The following is a 26678-nucleotide window of genomic DNA, read 5'->3' on the forward strand; positions in this document are numbered from 1 at the left end:
TGTCTTATACTCTTACAGTTAAAATACATTCTAACCCTAAGATGGTCAACGTGTAGGTGAAATGAAATTTTACCAAATATTAGTCAACATTTGACTAATATTTGGTCAAAAAAGTTCATCAAAGTTGTCCTAAGAAAAAGGTTTTAGGACAACTTTGATTAAAGGTTTTGATCCACTTCAAATGTTGACTACTGTAGTTTCTGAATTGTGAAGCACCCTCTAGTGTTCACTGAGAGGATTGTAGACCAGAGGAGATTTTTAATTCGTACACAACTTAAATTAAGTTTATTTGTTGTATTGTTATCCATTTGCATCCCTCCATTTGTCTATCCTTCCTTTATGACTTGAGCCATGCATTAAGAGCATTTTGAGATGACCTACAGGTAAGAGCGAAATAATAATAAAAAAGATTGTGCAACCATTTGTTTGAATGTTCATTTATGTTTTTGTTCAGCCTCTGAATATTTGAGGTTTTACGGTAATTGTCATTTAATGATGTAATTTTGGATGGCATCGGTTTAGTCACGCCTCTTTGGACCCTCATTCGAATCACAGCTAGAGAGACCAGCAAACGACAAGCAACAACTTTCTTTCTTGGCTGCTTTTCGTTATCCACTGTTTCCAACAATCTACAGTTGTTTTCTTTGGCTCGTGCACATTTAAAAACGGTGAGTAATGCTGTGATTCTTTTTGAAAGATGATATTCAAACAATGTGACTTATGAAAGTGAAAGAAAAGCGACTTATGCATGCTCGTGAATTATTCGAGAGATTAATTAATTTTAACGAGAGATGGTCAATGTTTGAAATCTGCCACATTTCAGATTTATGATGTTTTGGATGAATCTGTTGTTTAATACAGTCTAAACATTGATTAATATCTCTTTTAGACGTCTCTGACTTTAATCTGTTGCATCTTTTCTCGGTCGTTGCTATGATTCTATATTCATGTTGAATATTTTTTTGGGAATATGTTTCTTTTACCAGATATGCGCTTTTGTAGGAAGTTTGAGTAAGTAAGTGAAATAAAGTGGTTTAATTAATGCATAGAGAGACTAGTTGAACGAAGGGAGGGGTCAAAACGCAGCTCGTCGAAGTAACATTTCTAGTAAACATATGCCACAATTCTAGGAAATATACAGGAAAGATTCGTTACGTGTAATGAAGGTGTTTTGTTGAAAGACTGTGACTATTATACTGATACATTTGCCTTGAAAATCTTTTGCTGAAGCTCAGATATTGACACAGTATTGCAGAAGTCCCGTTGACATCAGATGACAGTGAAAAACAGATCCTCTCTAGAGGTGTGCTCTGGTTTTCATTTTTGTTTTACCAGGACAAATAACAATGTAACTTTGTGTTCTTTGTTGCTTTTGATTTAAAGCTTCAAATAAAGTGTTTCTAGTGTTCGGGTTGATGAACATATTGTATAGTAAATTAAGATACATGTGTCTACGACCTTACACAAAGCAGATCATGTTACATTTTGATTTTGATTAAAGCATTACATTAACTAGTTTAGGATTCATAAGTCACAAATATGAAGCTATAGGTTTTGATTTTGCTTTAATTTTGCTTTACCATGTTGAAGAATTAAATATATTTTTTTATATTAAGTATTTTTTTTCCCCCATTTGGCTGCTGTTTTCCATGCACTCACGTTGAATGAGGACTAAGTTTCAAAATGAACCAAAAGCAACATAACAGTCTCAAACTGGTGGTTCATACAACTTGTACACTATATGACAAATCTTCTGTTGTCATATAATTGTTAAAATGTCTTGAAATATAGTGCAAAAATTATGTTGATCATTTTTTTTATTACACTTTTAAATTGTAATAAAAAAAAGATCAACGTGATTTTTTGCACTATATTTCAAGACATTTTAACAATTATATGACAACAGACGACTTGTCATATAGTGTACAAGTTGTATGAACCACCAGTTTGAACCTTTTTTCTCTGTAACAAAAAAATCCTAATCGGTGAGTCATACAGGTTTGGAAGGAATGTGAATTCAAGTCATGTCGGAAAGATCGTACTTATGTGCTGAATGCACATGAATGATGTAACAAAGTTGTAATTACGATTTTCTTTTTTGCGTGTCAGTGAGAAAACATGGCAAACACCATGAATACAGAATCTGTATTGATGGTAATATTGTTTGAATTAATGATATTAGTATTTTTCATTTACAATAAAACTAGCTAAGTCGAATGTACAATAGACAATAGTATTGTAAATTGTAATAGAATATAACAATTCAGTTTACAGCGCCTTCATAAATTGAATAAAATTGTTGGCTGAAGATCCCAATAGTGGAGCAGAAGACCACCACAGCTGCGGAGATGAGACTAAAGACCCCCACGGTGGAGCAGACAACCACAACAGCAGAGCGGACGGGACTGAAGATCCCCACAGTGGAGCAGAAGACCACCATGGCAGAGCAGATAGGGCTAAAGTTCCCCATGGCAAAGCAGAAGACCACCAAGGCATCGCAGAGGACCACCACATAGAGCAGACGGAGTTGATGACAACCATGGTGGAGCCGAAGACCCCTAGGGCAGATCTGGTGGAACTGTAGACCACCACAGCTGATCAGGCGAAACTGTAACACAGAGCACAGAGAGGTTATGGTTAGCCTCAGTGGTGGTGGGCAGGAGGGGGGCTCAAGGGTGTCCAAGGAGCTAACAAGCAGGGTGTCCTCCATGGTCATAACGGGACCCGCAAGGTGTTTTAGGTTGACCTCTGCGGTCATCTCAGGGCTGTTGGTCATGTCGGTGCAGACAGGCAGTTCAGGAATTACCTCTGTGGTTATGTCTGGGCAGACAGAAAACTTAGGAACGACCTCTGTGGATCTCCTTGGAACAGGAAGTTCATGGGCTGAAACCAACACAGGACTTGGCTCTGGGGCAGGAGCGGGCTCTGGAGCGGACTCTTGGGCTGGAGAGCAGTGTGCGGCCCAAACACATAAAATGGCCACTGCCATTACAGGAAGTGAACCTCTAAGGCGACTGAGCTCTGAAGTTTGAGACCACCAGGATGCCAACCTCTCTCACTGACATCAACGGTGGGTCTGCCAAGCTGGATGCCAGTCTCACTCGCATAGGGACCACCTTAATGGCTTCATGTGCAACGTTCATGACGACTGGAGACTCTGGCGTGGCGTACATGATGGCCGAAGACTCTGGAGTGGCGGCCATGTTGTGAAGAGACTCTGGCGTGGCAGCCATGTTGTAAAGAGGCTCTGGAGTGGCGGCCATATTGTGAAGAGACTCTGGTGTAGCGACCATGTTGGCTGAAGACTCTGGCGTGGAGGCCACCGCTGGAGTGCTGCGTTTCTCCTCTGTGACCCACAATGAAAGCAGATCTGCTCAGCTGTAATGCTAAGTGGATGTGAAGTTCTAATGTCCAACTTGGATTGTGCAATGGCATAATTGAGCTGAGCGGCTCAGATGGTCCCCCCCCCCCCATTTACACTTCCTGCATGTTGCAGCCGGGCAGTTCATGGCGTTAGCTAAGTGTGCCTCCGATCCACAGCGAAAGCATGACTTTCTCTTCTCCACTTGAGCAGAATTAAGAGGTGCAAATGACGTTTCCCCTTGTTCTGGGTTTTACTGTGTGCTGCACTGCTTGTACAGGTTGTAACTTGGCAGGAATTTGAAATGGATCTAGCCTTATCGGCAACAGATTCAATCTGGCTTGCTACCGTAACCGCTCTGTAAAGTGTGAGATCTGTTTCTAGTAAAAGTCTCTCATGTATACGTAGGCTAAGCACATTCTCTACTAACTGATCTCAAATAATTTTGTCAGTACTGGCCCTGAACTCACATGAAACAAGCTCTCGCAAAGCAGCAACGCTCTGTAAAACTGTCTTGTGAGGAGCCTGAAAGCGTTTACGGAAGGTGTGGCGTTCAGCTACTATGTTAGCTTTTGGCACGAAGTAGGCTTTTGACGCATCCTCTGCATCCTTATACACTGTACCTGTGTTAGGCAATGAGTAGAAAATCCATTGTCCCTTTGCGCTGAGGCAGTGAAGCAGTACAGCTCTCCGTCTTTCATCCGGGCCAAGCATTCTCTGTAGCATCAATAACTAATAGGTAATTTTCAATCTGCATCCATGTGCTGAACAGCATAGCAGCCTCACCGGGGCAAGACAGGATAAAAGTCGGGAATGACACGTTAGCAGCAGCCATCTTTGTGAACAGCGATAGCGAAAAACAAAATGTCTAATCCTTGTTGCCAATTTGTTGTCTGTCCGGAGTTCGTAACCAATAAAGCATGCGAGACAGGAGTAGTGAACTTCATCCATCCAGTTTACTCTTCACTTCCGTTCCCCACACATTGTCATTACACAAGACAACACTTTTCAAAATAGTAGTTGCAACACAATTTCACTTATGAACACAGCAAAAATTATAAAGCAAAAAAACACCTGATGTAGATTTTTTTTAGCCTATATATCATTTTGTAGAAAGTTAAAAATCTTAGAAAAGGTACATCACCGTCTTGCTCAGAGCAAAGTGATTTGAATGCACCCGATGTCTTCCCAACTCGTAAATACAAACTTGAATGCACCATAAATAAATAACATTTGAATTTCATTTTTGGGTGACCTATCATTGAATGTTTTAGATGCTGTGTCATTAAAAGGCTGATTACATTGGAGCTTACAATTTCCTGGCTTATGTCCACTATTTTTCACTATTTCTTGTCTTAGAAATGATGTTGTGTCTTTACTCCAAGAACACATTTTGTTATTTGCTCGTTTCAACCTAGATCATCAGACCATGCTTTCAGTTACGTAACTGATAGTTCTCAAGTTGTTATATTGGATTTCGGGGGTGTGACCGCATACCCCATTGGGACCTTATAAAGACAACTAGAGGTCATAGTGTACTGAGTGTGTTACTGTCTTGCTAAATACTGCAGTGTGCTCTTCCCTCACTAGACAGTTACAAGGTTATTCAGGCAGAGGTTTTGTTTATCAGGGTATGTGACCTGGTATATATTAAAAAAATATGAATTAAGGGCATATTTCATTGTATAATCTAACCATTGAGTTAATAGAAAGCGTGTTAATTTAAGATGGCAAAGAGTAATCCAAAACTCATCTTGAATGTGGTTAAAGACTGTTGCAGATAGCTATCTGATCATCTGTTTACACAGACTAGAACAATCTGTTGCAGTACACACTCAAGACTAAGAAAACACCTTGAAGTTTTGATCTGCCAGAGAATACTATTGAGATGTAAAATAAGTTCAAAGCCTCTTGACACAATAGATTTGGCCTTTTCAACTAGACAAGTCATATACATTTCTTACAAAGATCTTATTTTGCAAGCCTGTGTGTGACCTATGCCTTTCATAACTGTTAATATTATGCAATCCCACCTTCAGTCAAGTACCAAGTCAATACCAAGTGGACTGAACCTGATAACAGGCGGAGTCTACCTACAATGCTACTTCGGTTTGTTTGTTGTTACGTACCAGAGAAAATCATGAAAGCTTTTCTGATCAGAAGCTGCTTGATCTGTGATGTACTATTTCTGGATATTTGCTTTTCACAGGTTCTGGAAATGCTACCTAATGGCCAACCTTGAAATATTGTCCTGAAAAATAACATCTATTCAAGACTCAAAGGGTTAAACAATCTGTCCACTGTCACAAAACTGTAACAAATTTTATTATAAATATTATATAATTGTATCAAAAATAAATGTGTCTGAATTAGTTTTATTCTTAGGACAACAGTAAACTAACTATAGGGTCTTTGTGTGTCAAATTTCAGAAACCTCCCCATCTAAATTTTTATATATTTTACTTTATTTTATTTTATTTTTTGAAGAAAGACAAACATATATACTGATGAAAGCCAAAATATTAAATGCTATGGATGAATATTTGCTGAGTAATCCACTATTATGTAGAGGGAGGTCAAAATTACAATTTTTCTTAACAAAAAAAAGAAAGAAAAAAAAGGGGGTCTTAAAGGGGTCATGAATTGAGAAATCAACATTTCCTTCAGCCTTTGATATATAAGAGGTCATCATATTATAAGAATATCCTATAAGTTTCAGAACTGAAAATTTCCATGTTGGTCCAATAAAAGCTTTTATTGACACCAGGCCCAGTGAATGACTGATCTTGGAATGTGCCTTTAGATAGGTGAAACGCCGCCTCCGCAGAAGAAATCAATGCCTACTTTATCATTGCAACATTAGCCCACTGGTGTGATAGTGAGATGAGGAGGAGAAAAGAGCGATACAGGTCAAAAATAACACAACCATATTCCTAAGCATTACAATCCTTTGAAAAGTAATTTATTTTCAACAATGTGACTGTCTCAGTTGAGCTTTATTTATTTGTATTCAGTATTTCTCTGTGGATTCTTTGGTAAATCAGTCGCATTTCGGCGCAGGCTTTGCAAGCAGACTTTTTTGATAATATATGGACTCGACAGTAATGCAACAACATGTAAGTAACTGTTAATTCTAATACTGCAACCTTTCATGCCACGATCTAATGCAACAATGTAATGCAACACTTTTCATGATTAGTTCACCTTGAGAGCTTTAATAGTAAAAATGTGCTAAAAGTTTTCGAGAGAGTAATACTTAGCTATTTCAAATGGAAAGATGTTAGCCAATCATAGCAGTGGGTGTTTACACTGAAGTCTCACAGCAGACACGCCCCTTAAAACAGACCGTTCAAATCAAAGGGCTAAAATCAGGGTAGGAAAAGTGCCTTTAATTTCTAATTTATGACAATTTTTATTGTAAAAAGCATACTAAAGTTATAAGTGCACCCCAGGAAACATTATAAAACAACAAAACAACGCACTTTTGAACCTTTCTTTTAGAATCTTCATTTTGAAGGCCTTGTATGGTATATGGGGATCTCCATCCCGATCTCAAGGCAATTCGTATGTATTTTACGAGGTGGCTAATTCGTACGACCTTACTCATACGAATTAGTAAGTTTTTGTTGCTAAATCGTACGTATTTTACGAGTTGCCAAATTTGTATGAATTCGTATGAATGACCTACCCCTAACCCTGCCCCTAAACCTACCCATCACTGGGGTTTAGACAAATCGTATGAATTCGTACGAGTGAGGTTGTAAGAAGTCGTACGAATTAGCCACCTTGTAAAATACATACAAATTAGCCGTGAGATAGCACTGGGATCTCAGTGTGGCTCCATGAATAAATGGTTAATTGTACATATTTTCAAAAAAAAACTAATGTGGGTCACTTTGCATAGAGCTGATACTTATGTTAAAGAGGAATTTCTGAAAAACAAAAAAGTAAACTAGAAATGTATCGCATTGTTTCCCTCTAACAAAACAATTGCATGAAATGTACCTGAATGTTATATTTAAGGCGTTTGAAATAAAACTAAAATCTATTTTGGGATAAACACACATAATAAGCTGTTTTCATCATAAATACTTTGTTGGAAACCCATCATTGCAGGAGGAAACTACTATACTGGTTTTGATTAGCTGTTTCCTGGTTGGGTCCTTTGATTGAACAAAAGGTCCCTGCCTCCCTGTTTTTCCTCCTGCTATTCTTTGTCTCAAGGCTGTTTGGAAATTTGGATACATTACCAAACTCTTCCAGTCATAATCTGACATTTCAAACATGATCTCTGCCCTTTCCTGTAAAACTAAGCTTTGCTTCCCTGTTTTTCTTCATGTATTTAGAATTTCTAAATAATCAAAATAGGTCTGTTAACTTGTATCAACTTGTTGGTTTTTGTGGTTTGGCACAAATATTTTCACAAATGAATTTGTGCACAAGCTCAGCGGTGGCAAGATACCTGTGGTTTAGTTTTTGTTGGGGCAAATGAATTTGACTATTAAGAATTTTTGGTAACACTTCAGTTTAGGGTCCAATTCTCACTATTAAAGCAACACTTTGTAACTTTTTTGTGTTCAAAATTGACAATTTATATAATCAGCAAGTACATCATGAATCCATTTTCCAAACTGTGTTTTATATCCTTATCCTCTTATCCTGAATCACTACGGTACACCTATAATAAGTGTTTATATTCGGACTATTTCAAACTGGTCGGGTCGGCACCGCTGCGGAGTAGCACAGTACCTGCGTGACTCGTCATAGACATAAACCGAGAGAAGTAGCTCCGGCTACAATGTTCTTCCGCAAGACACATGCAGTTCTGTTTAACAAACGCTAGAGCGCCAAAAGTTCCATGGTGTTGCTTTAACTAGTTTCTTATTAGCATGTATATTACTAGGATATTGGCTGTTTATTAGTATTTATAAAGCACATATTAATGCCTTATTCTGCATGTCTATATTCTACATCCCTTAATCTTCCCCAGTTTCTAAACTTAACAACTACCATACCAAATATTAATAAGAAGTAATTAGGAGTTTATTGAGCCAAAAGTTGTAGTTAATAGTTAGTTAATAGTGGGAAAGAATTGGACCCTAATCTATTCTAAAGTGTGACCAAATTTTTATTTAGATTTAAGACTATTAAGGGATTAGTTAATGTAAAAATGAAAACTGTTTACACACTCTCATGTCATTACTAACCTATATGACTTTCTTTTGGGGAAATATTTTCTTAATATCATGGAACAGACAAAAATTATGTTCTTTATAAATTGTTAGTGAAATTCAAATTGTTATTCAGTGAAAATTTGAATTAAATTCCATTTATGGTGAACTGTTCTTTTAAGCACAGTCAGGGAGTAACATATGAATTTCATAGATATGAGAAAATGACCTCTATAGGCAGTAAGTTGTATTTGATAATTTCAAGGAGTAGTTTTGTTTGGTGCATATAAACAGTGGACAATGTTTTGAGCTTGCTGTGCTCTAACAGGTCAAATTCATATGTCTGCCACACGTGACTGTACAAAAACAGGAAATGACTCATTGCTGTAACTGCTACTGCTGTCATTGAAATATTAAGGTATTCTTGAATGGTAGAGACTAAATGTAAAAGTTTAAAACTCTGTTATTTAAAAAAAAAAAAAAACATTGATCACTTTTCTGAATATTGTGTGCCACATTGTGCTCAAATATAAAACCAGTTGCCTCTCAGAGTCTAACATGCCACTGGAGAAAGTTGTGTTTGTACTTTCATTCATGCGACTTAATGCAGTTGTAACAGCGGGGGTCTGAGTCAGAGCTGTCCTTGTCCTTGTGAAACTGTGGGCTGGATTCAATAGTGTGCCTTCACTGTGTGTAGAAACATCTATAGTATAGATGAGAATGTAGGCATCCAGAGTACAGACCTTGCAGAGGTTTTAGTCATTGTAGGCACATTATTTCATCTGCTGCAGGCTTTGATGCATACGAACTCTTTATTATATTCATCTGTCAGTTTATATCCATTTAGCATGTTGTCCTCTGGGAAAATATGGGCAAGAGTGGGCATGTTATTGGACGAATGGTGCTGAGGTTGGTGTGATGTTTTTTTCTATGCTGGTGTGATAATCGTTGTTTTTATTCCGTTAAGTGGTGTAGTTTTGTTAGGTGTATCCCTTAACTTGTGTTTTGTTGGAAATGTACATTCATTGGATCATTAAAAGGCAATAAAAGCTATGCTGCTCACTTCCTGTGTACTTTACAAACTGGACCTCTTCAGGTGCTCTCTTGAGTGCAAACAAACGGAAAATTGTCACCCACACAACATTCCCACCTCTGTACTTGTCACGCCATCCTGTTTCATAGACCATTCCTCTCCTGGACGTGTCCCGCAGCTGTTCTGTAGCCTAGCAACTTATCATCCAGATGGGGAGCATTTAGATTCCCTTTATCTCTCCATCACTGCAGTATTCATAATCACCACCTTCATAGAAACTCCGTCCTCTGTACATGGGCTCCAGGTGGAGTAAAAGAGGGGGAGGTGGTTGACAAGGTTGTGCTTTCTCCCTGAAGAACAAGCAGTGCTTGTACCCGAGCACACTGTCACTGGTGAGTAGCCCGGTCACGTCAAGGGCAGAGATGAGGTTGATTTCAGAGCTGCTTGTTATTACAGTTGCTAGATCAGGTGCAGATTAGTAAATACCGTGCATAACTGTCTCCTGGTGACGTTCACTTGTAATCTTCTTTGCGAAGGTTGTTTATACCACCCACCAATATTGTCAAGGCCTCTAATATTCTGTAAATTGAGATTCCGTGTGCTTGAAGACAGAATTGTTCACAGCCTTTCTGTGCTTCATTTACTTTGTATGTTTTGTGTGCTTCATGTAAAGAGTATGCTAAACGTTTGGCTTGAAAGCTCTAGATAGTGATGTGAAAACGTGGGTAATCTTGTGACCTTACTTTTGTTAAACTAGTCATTTGTAGCTGTTGTGGGCAGTTTTTTCATCATTGCTGCCATGACATAAGTTTCCTGTTAGGTGATGTCAATGCAAATGTACATGATTCTGCCATGCTGCATGTTTTTTTTTTTACTTGAAAAAAACCCCGGTTTTTCTTTGGGTGCGCAGAGCTTGTGGTAGTATTGTAAGTCCGTATTGACCTCAAAGATGTAAATTAAAATCACATTTTGTCTATAAAGACCTGTTCTATAGTGCTACTTTGCATACTGCTATGGCCTAGTTTCGGATCTCTACTCACAATATGGCTTAGTGCCCCTATTGTGGTTGTTTAGGGCCAGACAGAGTTATTTGCCTACGCTGGCAGACTTTTCAACAGCAAACTCTGGTAAGAGGTGGAGTTGATGGGAAATTCCAGTAAATTCCATAGCTGACCTTAGTGTAGGTCTGTATGCTCATCCTGAGGTCATGTCTTCCTCCCTCTGTTGACCTTTGTCTAATAAAACATGCAAGGTAAAAGCTGATGTTTGCTGTTAGACCTCTTTGGAATGGACAAATTTTCTACCAACTAGTTCCATACTAAACAAATTCAAATATATAAATGTTTGGGGCCAGTATGTGGGGTTTTTTTTTTTTTTTTTAATACTTTGATTCAGCAAGGATACAATAAATTGATCAAAAGTGACATTACAATAAATTATATTTCATATAAATGCAGTTCTTTTGAACTTTCTCTTCATCAAAGAATTCTTAAAATAATGTCACATTTTCATTGATAATAAGAAATGTTAATTGAGCAGCAAATCAGCATATTAGAATGATTTCTGATGGATCATGTGACACTGAAGGCTGGTGTAATGGCTGCTGAAAATGTATTTAAATTTAATAATATTTCACAGTATTACAGTTTTACTGTATTTTAATCAAATAAATGCAGTCGTGGTGAGCAAAAAAGACAAAAAAAGCAAAAAAGACATTAAAAATCTCCCCGATCTCGAACTTTAGTAATACTAAAAATCAAGGTTTATATACACAATTGTTTTATTTTTAATTATTTTTTAATAAAAAGTACTGCTTCTCCTCTTCCTACTACTACTGCTACTACTTCTACTACTACTAATATAAGCTAAAAATCAAGGTATAGTGCAACACGACGTCATTTTTACTCAGTAATTAAGAACTTTACGTGAACAGTTTTTATATTCCAGTGTACAACCTTGATGAACATAATTTGCATTTTTAGTTCATCCCCTTGATATTTGGCAGCAGATCAAGCAAATTTGTTTGTGGTGTTTCTTCACTCTTCAGGAGTATTTACTCACTTTAGCGGAGCAAGTGGCAAATTTAGGTTTGTGTTCACAATAACAAATTCTGTGTTTTTCTTGTATCCTTTAATGCTTTGGTAACAAAAAGATTAAAATTATTTTAATTGTAATGAAAGCCCTAGTTTGTCCTTAGCACCTTTGTTTTCATTTCAGCAGGGGTGCAAGAGGACATATCATAGCCTGTGTAGGGGGTTGGTCTTCAAATATTGTCTTTGGTAATGTGATACCCATTTGGAGTTTCAAAGGTTGAGAACCACTGCTAAAGAGACTGCTTTATATGAATGGAAGCTTCATAATTTCTTACAAAGTAATGTAAAAGCATGATAACTGCTTGCTGTTTTAATGTATGTGGAACGAACGCTCACCCATGCATCAGTACCTTAACACACAATCAGCTCTGTATAATTGGCCTCGTTTTCTGTTTATGGGCCATGCTGAGTCTGACAGCAGAAAGCTATAATTGCGGTGATGTAATCCATCTGAAGGTACAAAGGGGCCCATTCTCATCTGGCATCTCTCGAGGGAACTGTTTGTACAGTGTTGCCATGGCTGAGCCGCCTGGGAGTGCCCGGAAAGCCGATTTGCCACTTCTTGGGTGCGATTTGAAATAATCAGTGTATTATTTAATATGCTTTAAATGGCTCAAATGGCACATCTTACTTGGTCATCCCGCTCTTCTTCCTCAATTTGTGTGGGCTGTAATGGCCCACAGGAGAGCGATGACAGTGGGGGAGGGCGTGCGATTATGCATTCTGTGCCATTTCCTGCTGTGATTACTGGGGATGCTTGACCCTTCGCAGGCCATTTGTGTTAACATGCAGCGCTCCGGTGCTCAGTGCATTAGTTAACAGATCCCACAACCGAGTCCTTCACGAACCTCTAGTGGCCTGACCAAATGCTCTGCCAGCAGAGCAGGTTTGTAATATATTTCTGGACAGGGGGGATCTGTCAGATAGGGCTAACAAAGGCTGAACATGGCCTGCAGCATCAACAGTGAATGATCGCATTACTGTCGCAAATGGGAGCTGCAGCCTGCGACCGCTGGAGGTTATGTTTCAGTACTGGTGATTATCAGGAATACTGAAAGATCAAATGGCTTAAAACACAGTTGACATTCAGTCTGTTTAAAATTGTATATGAATAATATTATGAATAATTAACATCTATAATTTCTGCACATAATGTCTTGCATTTGAACAGTGGAGCTTGTATACAGAATATTATACCAGTATTTATTTAAAATACAGGCTTTATATCTCATGTTTCAATAGTAAAGTAACTAATTGCTGATCTGAGTCATCCAGTGTTGGGTTGTCAGGTGGCTCCATTACGCTCTTACAGCCACTGCTGTGTACACTAGAGACATTGAGTTACCCGAGATCTGTGTCAGTATCACAGGCCAGCCATCAGAGGAATTGCATTATTTTTGTCTGTTTTTCAGCAGTAGAAAATTCTCGAAAGGAAGGGAATCGGGTATCTGTTTTGTGATGAATGCCACATCGTCTTAGTGATTGCTTTATTTGTACCTGTGAACTCACCAGAGATTATGGACAAATTGTGATTATGTGACCATTTTGGATGATTATATGTTGAGGGTTGCTTGTAATATACACAGTAAGTTATGTTAACAAGACTAAAAAGTTGTAATCAAAATTATTGCATGACTTGATGATTAATTAATAGCACATAACTGCATATATCAATGTTTGCTAAAAAACAAATAAAAAGATCCAAATGTGAGTACATACACTGAATAGGCATTACAAACATGTCTTTAAAAGTCAATATATTTTTTCACTACATGATTATCACGGCCAAAACAATTCACGATAACAGTATTATTGCAATATGTATATAAATCTTGGAAAAAAATAATGGCATCTGTCAAATTTATTTTTTATTTAATTTTGTGTTCTATTTTTGGACCAATGAATCACACTCAAAATACGAGTATAGGGGGGCAGAGAGAGTTTTTGACCATAGCTGTACAAAAATAACTTACTGTTGATCGCCACTTCCTGCATACTGGGCTGTCTAACACCCCATCTTTCTTACGAAATCCAAAAAACTCCCACAGTGGTGAGTTAAATTTAGATTTTTTTTTTTTTTTTTTTTTTTTTTTTCAGGTGTGGTTAGAGCGTTTCGCTTTCATTTTCTCCTTTTGTCACAAAATTTTGTGCAGCAGTAGTAGCTACACACTGTGTCGTTGTCTTTTTTCAGAGTTAAGGTGCAGTCCTGCCATCTACTATGTTGGAGTGTCAACCAGATAGTTGCTGGCGCTGAATTATTTATGATATTATCCTATGTGTAGGATTAACATGATGATAATATTCCATTTTATTGAATATCACATCATCAATACTTATATTATGACTTGAGGTGTTGCAATATATAAGCCTTTCACACTGGCCTACATTTCACAGAAATCCATTTTGCAGTTTGTCACTCTGTCCTCAGTAGACAGAACCTGTTCTTGTGTGCTATATGCACTATTTTTGTTTTCGGTTCATGTACACATGCAGACAATTGGCATGTGTTTTTTTTTCTTTTTAAAGGGAAATACCACTAGAGAACATATTTCAGTTTTAAAAAGTAAAGTTTCTCACCCTTTCTGCCTTCCCAGTGTCCTTTGAGAGTCCCACCGTCAGCATGTCTTCAGAAGCATCATCTCCTGTGAAGTCTACCACCCCTCCTCTGTCCCCGCTGTCGCCGATCTCTCCGGTGTCCCCCAGCTCTCTGCGCCTGCCCGCCTGCCGCCACAGAGACCGGTCGCCCTCCCCCATGAGGGGCTACCTGATTCCCAGCCCCCTGCCCACCCGCCGCAACCGCACCTGCTCAGCGTGAGTACAGCAGCACATCATCCACTGTTATAACCCATTGATTTCATATGTATGTATATATACCAGGGATGTCCAATCCTGCTCCTGGAGGGCCACTGTCTTGCAGAGTTTAGCTCCAACCCCAATTAAACACATCTGAACCAGCTAATCAAGGTCTTAGTAGGCATACAAGAAACTTCCAGACAGGTATGTTGAGGCAAGGTGGAGCTAAACTCTACATGACAGTGGCCCTCCAGTACCAAGTCACACCCCTGCTCTATACACAATACTGTTCAAATGTTTGGGCTTTAGTATGATTTTTTTTTTTTTTTTTAAGGGTGTCTTTAATGCTCACCAAATAAAAACAGTAATATTGAAAAATATTATTGCAATTAAGTAGTTTTTATTTTAATATGTATAAAAATGTAATTTATTCCTGTGATGTCAAAGCTGAATTTTCAGCATCGTTACTTCAGTCTTCAGTGTCACATGATCCTTTAGAAATCATTGATTTCTGGGTTTCTGCTGATTTGTTGCTCAATAAACTTTTCTTATTATCACTGTTGAAAAGAGTTGTGCTGCTTAATTTTGTGGAAAACGTGATACATTTTTTCAGGATTCTTTGATGAATAGAAAGTGCAAAATAATAGCATTTAATTTAAATAGAAAGCTTTTTTAACATTATACATTTTTGACATTATAAAGTCTTTACTGCCATTTTTGCCATATATATATTTGTCCCTCTACCCTGACAGTGCAGCGCGTGCAGCTGAGGGGCCGGTCTTCAGTGGGGTCTGCAAGTGCTTTTCACGTTCCAAAGGACACGGTTTCATCAGGCCATCAGACGGAGGCAATGACATCTTTGTGCACATATCTGAGTGAGTTCACTGGGCAAACATCTTCAGCCTTCAACAAGATTTCATGCTCCTACATCAAAGCCCACACACATTCCACCACGAACCCAGTTGAATCTGAATCACAAGTATTAACAACACCTTGAATATCAGTGAAGCAGATATAAACTGTTGTGGAAATTTTTCACTTTTGTTGTCTTTTGAGCGTAGAATCTTTAGTACTTCTATTCCGTAGCTGCACAGCATATACCTGATACAACTTCCAAGTTGCTCTTTGCAGAAATTAAGTTTCATTTACGGATGGGAGATCACTGCTCAAATCAACCGAGTGAGTCTTAATGAATAGAAAAATACATGCACACTTAAATCTTACAATTGAGTAAAAATCAATGTCATTCAAGTCTTCTTCGCTGTGATACAGTATGTGACCCTGGACCACAAAACCAGTCATAAGTCGCACAGGTATATTTGTAGCAATAGCTAACAATACATTGTGTGGGTCAAAATTATCGATTTTTCTTTGGCAAAAATCATTAGGATATTAAGATCATGTTCCATGGTAAATTTCCTACCGTAAATATATAAAAAATGTATTTTTGTGAGTGGATATGCATTGCTAAGGACTTCATTTGGACAACTTTAAAGGCGATTATCTCAATATTGATTTTTTTTTTTTTTTTTGCACTCTCAGATTCCAGATTTTCAAATAGTTGTATCTCGGCCAAATATTGTCTATCCTAAAAAACCATACATCAATGGAAAGCTTATTTATTCAGCTTTCAGTTGATGTATAAATCTCAATTTCAAAAAATGTACCCTTATGATATGGTGTTGTGGTCCAGGGTCACATATGTTCTGGTGATTGGTTTGTAATAATCTAAGCTAATCATATGACTGTTAGTTCTACTGAAATGTTTTATGTAATGGCCTCAGAAGTGGTCAAAAAGGTATTTCAAAAAGGACTATCACAAAACACAAATCATCAACAATATGCAGGCCAAATTAGTTCATAAATGTTAGTGCTCCGACTGTATTTGTAGATGTATTTGAACTGATCATGAAGGAAGGGCTTCTGGTAATAGAAACTTGTGGAGTGTGTGAAAGGTTTTGGGATCAGGGGTAAGTTAAATACTTGAGTGTGAGAGATAAGAGCGCTAGACTGGCTTCTTTCAGATCAAGTGTGTTTGACCAGTGGAAAAACAGATAGATTTGCCAGCTGCCTGCTGTTCAAACATTCAGTATATCAAATTATGTTATGATTCACAGAATGTTGGAAACCCACAGATGAGCATTTACACCTTTTTGTAATTTTTTTATTTTATATATATATATATATATATAAATTAGTTAATAATTATATAATAATCATTTGTAAAATGGGATCCATTTTGTGATTTCCAATCTGAAATGTGCACTTTTTAAACGCATGCCTTTCATTAAATCCAGTAAGCACACACGTTTTCCTGCTGATCTCCATTCTTCCAACAGCATCGAGGGTGAATATGTGCCTGTGGAGGGAGATGAAGTTAGCTACAAGATCTGCTCTATTCCACCCAAACATGAGAAGATCCAGGCCGTTGAGGTGACCATCACTCATTTAGCACCAGGCACAAAGCACGAGACCTGGTCAGGAGCGGTGTTCGAATCATGAGGTCCTCAAGAAGTGCAGCTCTCTGACTTGGAACTGTATGATATATCAAAAAGGGTTTCTGTTTCTTTTCTGGAGGTTTGGGGGAGGGAACAGGGCTGAATAAATGAATGCCTTTAAGTGCTGTGTGTGACAAGATGGCACAACTCCAAGACAAATATAAACAAATCTTGCATCTTTTTTTTCTTTATTTGGGTTCAGGAAAGGTTTGTTTGAAATTATCTTTATTTTTTGGTTTGTGTTTAATTATGTGGCATGAACAGCAGTCAGTTGTACTTACATTAACCATCTATGACTTGCTGATTGATTTGAATACTCTTAAGAACTGATCGTGCATTCTTAACAGGAAGCCTTAACGCATATCTAATATGTAGATTTCCCTATTTTTTTCATTCACTGAAAAAAAAAAAAAAACATGTTCGCCATGTATGTTTACATTGTGAAAATATATCATTTTGATCATTGATCATTTCTCATGTGTATGTGTGATTCTTGCTTCAAAAAGACAATAAAAGATTCTTCAAATTGTCATTTATTTCTCTTCCTCAGACAACATTAAGGTTTTATGTAGAAATTATCTCTTTTTTTCTTCTAGTTTTACTACATATAACAGTGTAAACAATTTGCAGGTTTTTTTGTAGTTGTTAATATGGGTATCAACAATACACATCTCAATTAAATACTAACTTTGCTGAGTACAAACAGACACAGCTTTTACATCTCGAATCACTGCTGCCGCCTGTCCACAACATTAAAAAGGAACATTTAAAAGGCATCCAAAACATTTCTACATTACACTGACATGGGACACAATATCACGAAGGAATAACACTGTTAGAGAGGTTATTTTATACATTTATATTTGAAGAGTTAATGTCAGTTTAATAAGGAACTTGATTGATTCGGCTGTAAACAACGTGGAAACGCAGTTGGTCTTCACTAACAAAGCTTACACAATGAGCATTGCATAATCTCACTACATTAAGTACATACTGGGGTTTAAGTATTTAAAAAGGAAAGGACGATTGAAACAAACCAAGCTGAAGGGATGTTCACTTTTTCAGCTTGGAGCAACTGGAACAGGAGAATCACCCCAAGGATGATAACCATTTACAGGCTGTGATAGCCATTAAGTAAAGATAACCTTGTAGATGTTATCTACCACATACCTTTTCTTACATGGCCTGTAATAAGAAACATGAGGGGATCATGTTCACCTGAGCAGAGGATGGACGCTAAACTGAGCGGCTCCAAGCTTGTGCTTTTAAAATATGCGTCCTGACGGATTTCTGTTCTATCAGGTAGACGTTCGGCTGTGAAAATACAAATATATCTTTCATTGTCAATAATGAAATCCTGTTAATGCTGTAGGATTTTTGCAGTCCTGTAGCAAACATCAGCCTTCACATTACCACAGCAGGTTGTGCTTTAAATGTTTTGTGCTGGCATCATTCTGTTCATCTCACTGGGATTCAAATCAGAGGCTTCGCATCACAGTAACGACAATGGCTCTTTATGATTGAGGAATATTACAGTAAAGCAGCCACCTCAATAAAAGGGACTTTCTGATTGCTTGAAGGTTATTGGCTCAACAGGCATCCTGTTTAAATGGGAATAGAGGCTCTATAGTTCTCTGCACCTTCTCACTTTTTCCAGCTTTCCATCGTCTCTCTCCAGCGCCTCAAGACGCAATAAGTCCAACAATGCTTCCACGACTTGTCTTTCACACATGCTTTTAATTCAGAGAGGACCGTAATATTCAGGTGCTCTGATCTGTCGTCATGCAAAATTACAAACTAGACATTTCCAGTGCAGCCATTTCTTTATAGATATTAAAATAGTTCTATTTTATCTCAATAAATGATATAATTAATAAGACAGTAGTAGCTACTTTCATGTAGTTTTAATGTCATACACAGTGACCACTTATCTTTTCACGTTAACTTCCAAAAGCTTAGATCGGACTGTTTTTATTTGACATATACAGGGATTTAAGAAATATTGCAATCCTGTACTATCTTTGAGGTCTCTATATTGCTTAATTCAACTGACTTTCAACCAAAGGACTTTTTGTTTGTGAAACTTTCTGGTCTTGAATAACCTTACAGTTCACAAACTAAGTTGCGACATCAAGAGAATTTTTTTAATATATAATTAGAGTTACCCTGAATTGGGGGCAATACTACTGGGATAATTCCTGTTTACTCCTTCAGATCTTCAATCTGTCAACCCTTGGTAAAAGAAAAAAAAAAGGGGGTGGGGGGGGGCAATATAGCAGCAGGGCAAAATCTGCATCAGCTAAATAAAAAGAGATAGAAAACAGATTTTTATACTTCTTAATTAGAAATGACAGGAAGAGAACGGACGGAAAGAGAGAGAAAGACGGTGATCAATTAATTGTGACAGGCTGGTATAAACCCTTGAGTGGGCTTGGACCCCTATATGTTTCATAATCAAGGCCGACCTGGCAGCCACAACTCTATTTATGCTCAGCCAGAACGTCATTCAGGATGTTCAGGAGCTGATGGACATGGTACTCCTTAAAGATCAGAGCGGGACGGAAACGGATGGACCTTTCTCCACAGGAACCCAAAAACACACCTGGTGAGATAAACAAAAGATTTTGATTTTAGAGAGCATAAAGCCTCTGCATCTTGTGTAGACAGTGTCGAAAATTAACACTCTTTATTACTTCTATTATTATTACTATTATTTTGTTATATTATTTTATAAATGTAATATTAATATAACAATTAACATTAAATCACAACAACATTAAAAATAATAACAATAACAACAACAGTGTTCATTTTAGACCCTGTTCGCACCATGTAAGTTCGCAGCAGCAGTATATTAATTATCTAATACTCAATTTGTAATTACAACAACAATAATAATAGTTAATAATATTATTAATGCAAATCGCATTAATATATACAGAACGCACAGACAAAACGCGATAAATGCTGTCATGTTATCTTGTGTTCGGATGCCTGGTGTTTGGGAACGCAAATCATTCTGATGTCAGACTTTGGATTAGGCATTCCAGAATGATCAAACCAACATTTGAGATGCTGTAAAAGGAAATTAGTCAACTGGTTAGTCCAGTTATCCAATCACATCTACTCGAGGCAAAGTCACGCGAGTTTATTGTTGCGCATCAAGGTATTTATTCAGTAAATGTGTTTCCATCATAGTTTATGCACACATCTTCTTTTTGGATAAAAAAAAAAAAAAAAAAAAAAAAAAAAAAATGTACCAGCCTCAATTGAGCACATATAATTTTTATGCAAATTTTTATTATTATTTATGAATACATTATAAAACAATACAATTGTCATAAAACAAACAAAAAAAATACAGGAAAAAAAAAAAAGTTGATTTTGAACCTGCGATGGCTAAGGTGGCCACGGCTTACCTTTGTTCCTGGCCTTCATCATGATAATGTTGCGTGTGGTATCATCGCAGGCATCTATGGCACAGAATGTACCCTGGCCACGGGCTCTACTCAGGATATGAGGGTACTGGGTCTACATGAGGAGAAGCAGAGAGACATTAAAACAAATGCACAGCTCACAATGTGGAAAGTATCATAAATCCACAGCTTCAAAACAAACAGTCATTACGCTGCTAAGATCGATTACAGGCTCAGGTTCTCTCTCCGGCAGCAGGAGTTATTAGGCCGGCCAACAGATGAACAATGAACGTCATGACAGAACCATTAAAGGTTTTAAAGCCTTTCGTGATGAGCTGTGGCGTCTGTGAGGAATCAGTCATGTAAGGATATAAATGAAGATGGCTGTACCTGTAGTGCGTAAAGGCCCTGTATCAGAGCCTTCCCTGAGCGCGTCACCTCTTCCAGAAGGTTCTCTCTTCTGATCACATTAAGCACCTCAGATAAGAACAGATTCTTTGAGGGGTCTCCCATCCAGGTGTTGAAGATTCTGTAGGGCTGATGTGCAAACAGTCATGTCAGTTTAAATGGTTTACAGCTTACTTGTGTAACTAAAGTGTTCTATCACTCAAGCCATGTCATGCAACCAAAAAATTAGTTTATCTATAGGCAGGAGAAATCTTGTCAAACAATTTTCATGTTTTTTTTTTTGTTTGTTTTTTTAAGAAGCCACTGTTACTAGCTACTCAGCATTTTCACTGGCCACAATTTTGACATCAATACCATGGGGAAAAACTGCTATATAGATATTTTTAATATTACCTCATAAATTGGCAGCAGGTAATATTAGGCTGCTGTTAGACTGTTTAAGGGCAATAAGCAGCAAAAAAGAAATGAAAGCGCCGGCGCAAGTTCTACTAGGAAGACTTAATGTCACGTCATCATGCATAATAATAATAATAAGTCTGGCCAATCACTGCTTGACACCTGGTATAAATGAGCACTGAATTCTCTGTTTTACGTTCGCAGTTGATGACGCTGACGTTCCCCTCCATCCTCCCCACCACCACCAGTTCGGCCCTGTCCTTCATCTTCAGGCAGGATCAGCTAAATCTGCATCCCCAGGATTTGGACTAACGACGGGGTCTATGCCAAAGAACTTTTCTGTACAACCAAACATGAAACATTGTAGCTCACTACCATCTGTTTATACTTTATGGAATAAATAACATGTTAATGTTCACCTGCCCTCTAAGTCTTTATGGTAAAACTCAATTTAGTACTGAGAGGCGGTTTTTATGTGCGCACTTTGGGTGTGGCAACAAAATCTATCGGAATGAGAAAAATGATACACAATCCCACACCGAAATTCAAGCCCTGTAACACCAACAATATACATCCTAAGTAAATGAAGGAGTGAGTGAGTGGAGGCGGGTTTGTGTGTCAACTCGCTGTCTAAGAGATGAGAGATGGAGAAAGAGCAGCTAGTATCGTGTATCTATTCTGCGGAAAATGAGTATTGGAAGCATTTAAGATATTTCAGTATCGATATGTATTAAAAAAAAAAAAAAAAAAATCTATATTTTTGACAACACTACATCGCACTTTTTTCGTTTTAGGCTATTATTTCAGATGCATTTTGAAAAGACTACAATTGACAAATGTATTATATATAAAATTCAACCTGCCAAAGTAGCTAGTAGGAGTGACTTCGTTACACGCCACTGCTGAAAACCACCTGCATTTGGCGGGTGTTACGCCGGTTTCACACTGCAAGCGTAAGCAGCACATGAGCAGCGCATATTTTTTTTGCCGTGCATGTTAATCAATGAGTGCATTCACACCGGCAGCAGGAGCAGCGCATAAGCGTCAAGCAGGAGCGTCACATAAGCAGCAGTGAAGCGAGGGCTTCGGTGCCGAGTCTATTTTTGCTGCGCTGCTGACGCTCAATTAAGGTGAAAGTACACTTTTGATGAACAAAATAAATATAATTTCACACAAAAAGTGTTCAAACTGCACAGAATAAGCATGTCTAATGTGTTTTAACAAGAATTTGAGTATGACAGAAAAGAAAATTAAGAATCAAAAATATTTATAGAAGATTTACCCATTTAAACTTATTTTTAATTATTCAGTTTGGGTTAAAGTATGGTGTGTTATAAAAAACTATAGTAAACTAGCCAAAAAATATGATATATTAACATTCTTTTAGTTATTACACAGAGAGATATATAGGCTGCAGCATACCCAAATTAAACCCGAGTTTGCAGTCTTGTAAACGTGCACGTGGCAGATGATGCTTACCTCATTCATGTGCAGCAATGGATGACACAAGGCTTTTATTTATTTATTTTTTATTTATTTACGTTTATATGCGAATGTTGTACACCTCCCCATGTTAACAAACTTTCAAGACTATCAAGTTTATAAATGACCAACTTATAAAAACAAATTTATAGTTGTCTTTGTAAAGAAATGTTCACTTTATATGTAGCTTCGAGCCGCTGTTGTGACGCTGTACAAACGCTTCCATTGTGAATACTCACGCATCTCTGCAGCTGCAGTGACCATGTAGTTATGCTCACGCGCTGCTCAAGCTTGCAGTGTGAAACGGGCGTTAATGTCAAACCCTGGTTATATGTTTACTTTATATAGTTATATGTAGATTTATATAGGTTATATATTTATGTTTTTATGTGTTATACATTTATATGTCTGTTTATGTTCATATGTTTTTACATATGTAGCACCATTGTCCTGTGAGGCATGACATTTCATTCCTTTGTATGTTCCTTTGTATTTTCATTCCTTTGTAGCGGAATGACAATAAAGCTCATTTGAACTTATTTTACTAATAAATAAGAAATTACTCTTATTTATTATTTTATAATGTTTTATTATGTATAATAATAATAATAATAATAATAATCAATAGCAATATCTTCACTGAAAGTCTTTTGTTTAGATGGTCTTTAATTCAATGAGTTATTTATGTAATTTAGCCTTTCTAGCCATTTAACTATATGTAGTCCAAGATTTTTTATTTTTTTGTGGCTTAGAATTGAGATAAAACTGCACCATTGGAGGTCACTTTACAGAAAGAAACATGTTTTGAACAGTAGGGGGCATGATTGCTCAATTCCCCACAGCTATGAACCTCATCCAAGGACATGCAATCATTTTTAGACAAACAAAGATTGCGAAACATAAAAACTATAAAGCAGCCAGTTGGAACAATTACTGGGAATGGGATTAACGATTTTGCAAGAGGGGACATTTGGGGAAACTCTTACTTTGTCTGCTTGCAGTTCATCCCTGTGGTAGTATCCTCCTGTCAGCATCTTCTTGCTGAAGGAGACAATATCAGCAGGGTCGTCCAGACCCCAATGCTCATGGGCCCAGAACTTGCCTGTTGCTCCTCCACCTGTCTGCACCTCATCCACGTGCAAAGCACAGCCATGCTGAAAGAACCAGACACAAATAAACATCTGTCAGCTCACTCTCTGTCAAAACCCATCTCGTCAGTCTGCATAAAACTGCATACAACACCCGCCGGACACAGCCGCTGTGCTTTGCTACGCTCCATTTGAAGTGAACACTTCCTGAGTTTTCTAGGGAGAGTGTGGACTTCATCACAATTACTTGAAGAGCCTCTTTACTCTGCATAAAGCAGCCTTATTAAATAATTCCCTTTTGTCTTCTGCCTTATCTCGTTCAGAAGGACTCAATTTAGAGCAGATAAAAAGAACTGAGTCGTGAGTGTCTTTTTTTATTAGACCGTTCAAAGGGTTTTATTTTAGCCATTTATAACTGGAGTGTCTATCTGAAATGACTTCAAAAGCACATATCCAGTAAGAAAGGATGACTATGGAGGAAAACAGCATTATAGAATAGTTAGCTCGGAAAAAAAGCGTTTCACCTTGCGCGCAATATTTCGCAATTTGATGAAGAAGTCAGGTGAGGCGTGGTTGTCCCCTCCCTCTGCCTGGATGGGCTCGATAACAATGCCAGCGACCGGTTTGCCCTTCTGCCTCCACTTCACGATGAGATCCTCAACCTGACACACAGACCAGTTTAAAACGTACACAATGCTTTATTTACCTTTATCTTCCTTGCATGTTAAGAACTGGGTCACACTTTGCAGTCTGTCCATTGTAACATAACGATTACCATCTGTTTTTAGTAAACTATGCTGCACTCCATCCAAAATATTATGTTCCTAATGGATATCTAGTGTCATATAGTTGGCAAATTAGATATTTCTGTAATATTCCAGGTTCAACATAAGTTTAGTTGAAAGCATTTTTGGCATAATGTTGATTAAAAAATTTTAAAAAATTGACTCGTCCCTCGCAAAAAGCAAGGCTACAGTGAGACACTAACAACAGAAGTGAATGGGGCCAATTCTTGAAGGATTTAAAAGCAGAAATGTGAAGCTTATATTTTTGTACTATTTACCATTGCTCTGGAAAATTTCAATTGGAATCCATTCAATCAGGAATATCTAGTAAGGACGAAACATTGAAATGTTTTGCCTTATGCAGAATTTCAAATTGCGTTTATTCCTATTGAAATGACTGAAAATCATCCATGAAATTTTGGCGAGCAAAAGCAACTTAAAGCTGTTTAAATACTTATTTATACAGTCATTTTAAGGGTTTAGGGTTTACACTGATCTGTTTTCAGGCTGACAACCTTTAAAATGGGGTATAACTTTACACAGAAGTTAGTAAACATCTTTTTCCACACTAAAATCATGTTAACACATTTATTGTTTACGTTTTGTGGCGATACTAATGAAACAGTGAGTATTTTAATATTTATGGATTGGCCCCATTCACTTCTATTGCAAGTACCTCAGTGTAATGTACATTTTTGCTTTTTTGGAAGAAAAGATGGGAAACCCACAAATGCTGTTGATTGAGATTAACTTGTACCAATCCCAAAATATTCCTTTAATTAATATGTGGAGAAAAGTTTTCTGTGAACACATGAAGGAGAGATCTCTGACCTCCTCCAGGCAGCGGGCCTCTTCCTGGGCGTTCTCCCTTACAAACTCCTCCAAAGGGTACTGCAGCCTAGGGAACGGTGCGATAGGCCAGTCGAAGGACGGTATATCCAACTTGTGAATGGTTTTAGAATGTGTTGTAGCCAGGCAACCTGTAATCCAACACCACACACATTAATACCAGTTAAAACAAAAACAGCCAGGTGTCTTTGTTTTGGTCAAATGAAGTCATATGATACAAATAGCTGCAAAGGCAAACAAATGTAAGGCAAATACATGCAGGCATGGTCAAATCCCTGAATCCTGCTCAAAGTGTACTCTAAGCAGACACATCTTTCAATTATATTCTCATAAAACAACAGACAATTTTCAAGCACTTACCCAAAGTTCTCCCATGGAAAGCGCCCATAAAAGACAAGATGCTCAAATCTGGGCATCCAGGACTCTGAGAGAGAGGAAAGACAATAGTGTGTGTAAAAAAAAAAAAATTGTGATTTTGGGGGCCAGAGTTCACAATGTGTCTTTCACAGTGTTTATTCTCTGACCTGGTTGATCATGCAAGTGCTGACTTCCTCCTCAGAGGGGTTGGAGTATCCTCTCTCCTTATTCTGAAACCATTAAACAGAAGTATTAGATATCAGATGATTTAAGAGCTACTCATATTCATATTCTATCTACCTATCTATCTAAGCACTGACTAAGAGTCCATTCAAGTTAATATGGAATTTACATATCAGTCAGGAACATTTTTCTGTAAATACATCATATTTTCTTATGATTACCTGCATCAATTGATAGCCCTAATATAAAGTAATCTAAATTAAATCAGTATCTTTAACCGCTTTAAGCTTTCTTTTTCAGTATCTTTAACAGATTTAAGCTTTCACTTGGGTATTATCATTGCCAAAATACAACCAATTTACACCTATATAAAGCAAATTTGTTTGTTTGCACTTTGTGTGAGTTGAGCAGGAGCATACTGAGGAAAGTCCACTCACTCTGTACCAGATAAACATGGACTTAAAAGCATTTTCATTGGAGCAGGAACCACAGGCCATGGTTTGTACTCGCGTCATTCCGCTGGGGGCAATCTGATGTTGAAGAAAGAGTCATTCACAGCACTCCACACTGGCACCTCTACAATAAACAGCAAGCCACTTCCGGCCAATGTGAAAAAGAGTGCAGTTATTTATTAGATTCAGAGTGATATCAGCAAAGGGCGTTATCAAGTTTAAGAAAATCCCAAAGGGCTTTTTTTACAACTGCCAAAAACAATCTGTTGTTCATGTGAAAGTTTGCTGTTGTCTCATTATTGGGGCAGATCCA

At 37.6% G+C, this 26678-nt stretch overlaps 2 protein-coding genes across 3 annotated transcripts in view; one reads left to right on the forward strand and one right to left on the reverse strand.

Moving 5' to 3' along the window:
• Nucleotides 1-522: 522 nt before the first annotated feature.
• On the forward strand, nucleotides 523-17481 carry carhsp1 (calcium regulated heat stable protein 1). Its single transcript, XM_051886630.1, has 4 exons — nucleotides 523-668; nucleotides 14253-14469; nucleotides 15204-15326; nucleotides 16791-17481. Exons 2-4 carry the CDS (start codon nucleotides 14279-14281, stop codon nucleotides 16951-16953), a joined length of 477 nt encoding a protein of 158 aa, XP_051742590.1. The 5' UTR covers nucleotides 523-668; nucleotides 14253-14278; the 3' UTR covers nucleotides 16954-17481.
• Nucleotides 17467-26678, reverse strand: part of abat (4-aminobutyrate aminotransferase) — a 33519-nt gene continuing 24307 nt past the window's right edge. For both annotated transcript variants that reach the window (XM_051886610.1, XM_051886609.1), the window contains 9 exons: nucleotides 26351-26443; nucleotides 25898-25960; nucleotides 25734-25797; nucleotides 25356-25504; nucleotides 24264-24401; nucleotides 23638-23805; nucleotides 20756-20902; nucleotides 20369-20480; nucleotides 17467-19551 (listed from right to left, as the gene is read on the reverse strand). In XM_051886610.1, the coding sequence (XP_051742570.1) occupies nucleotides 19430-19551; nucleotides 20369-20480; nucleotides 20756-20902; nucleotides 23638-23805; nucleotides 24264-24401; nucleotides 25356-25504; nucleotides 25734-25797; nucleotides 25898-25960; nucleotides 26351-26443 (1056 nt within the window). In that variant the 3' untranslated portion in view covers nucleotides 17467-19429. The remainder of the gene's footprint in view (nucleotides 19552-20368; nucleotides 20481-20755; nucleotides 20903-23637; nucleotides 23806-24263; nucleotides 24402-25355; nucleotides 25505-25733; nucleotides 25798-25897; nucleotides 25961-26350; nucleotides 26444-26678) is intronic.

This window comes from Ctenopharyngodon idella, chromosome 3, assembly GCF_019924925.1.
Source record: "Ctenopharyngodon idella isolate HZGC_01 chromosome 3, HZGC01, whole genome shotgun sequence".
NCBI classification, from domain to species: Eukaryota; Metazoa; Chordata; class Actinopteri; order Cypriniformes; family Xenocyprididae; genus Ctenopharyngodon; species Ctenopharyngodon idella.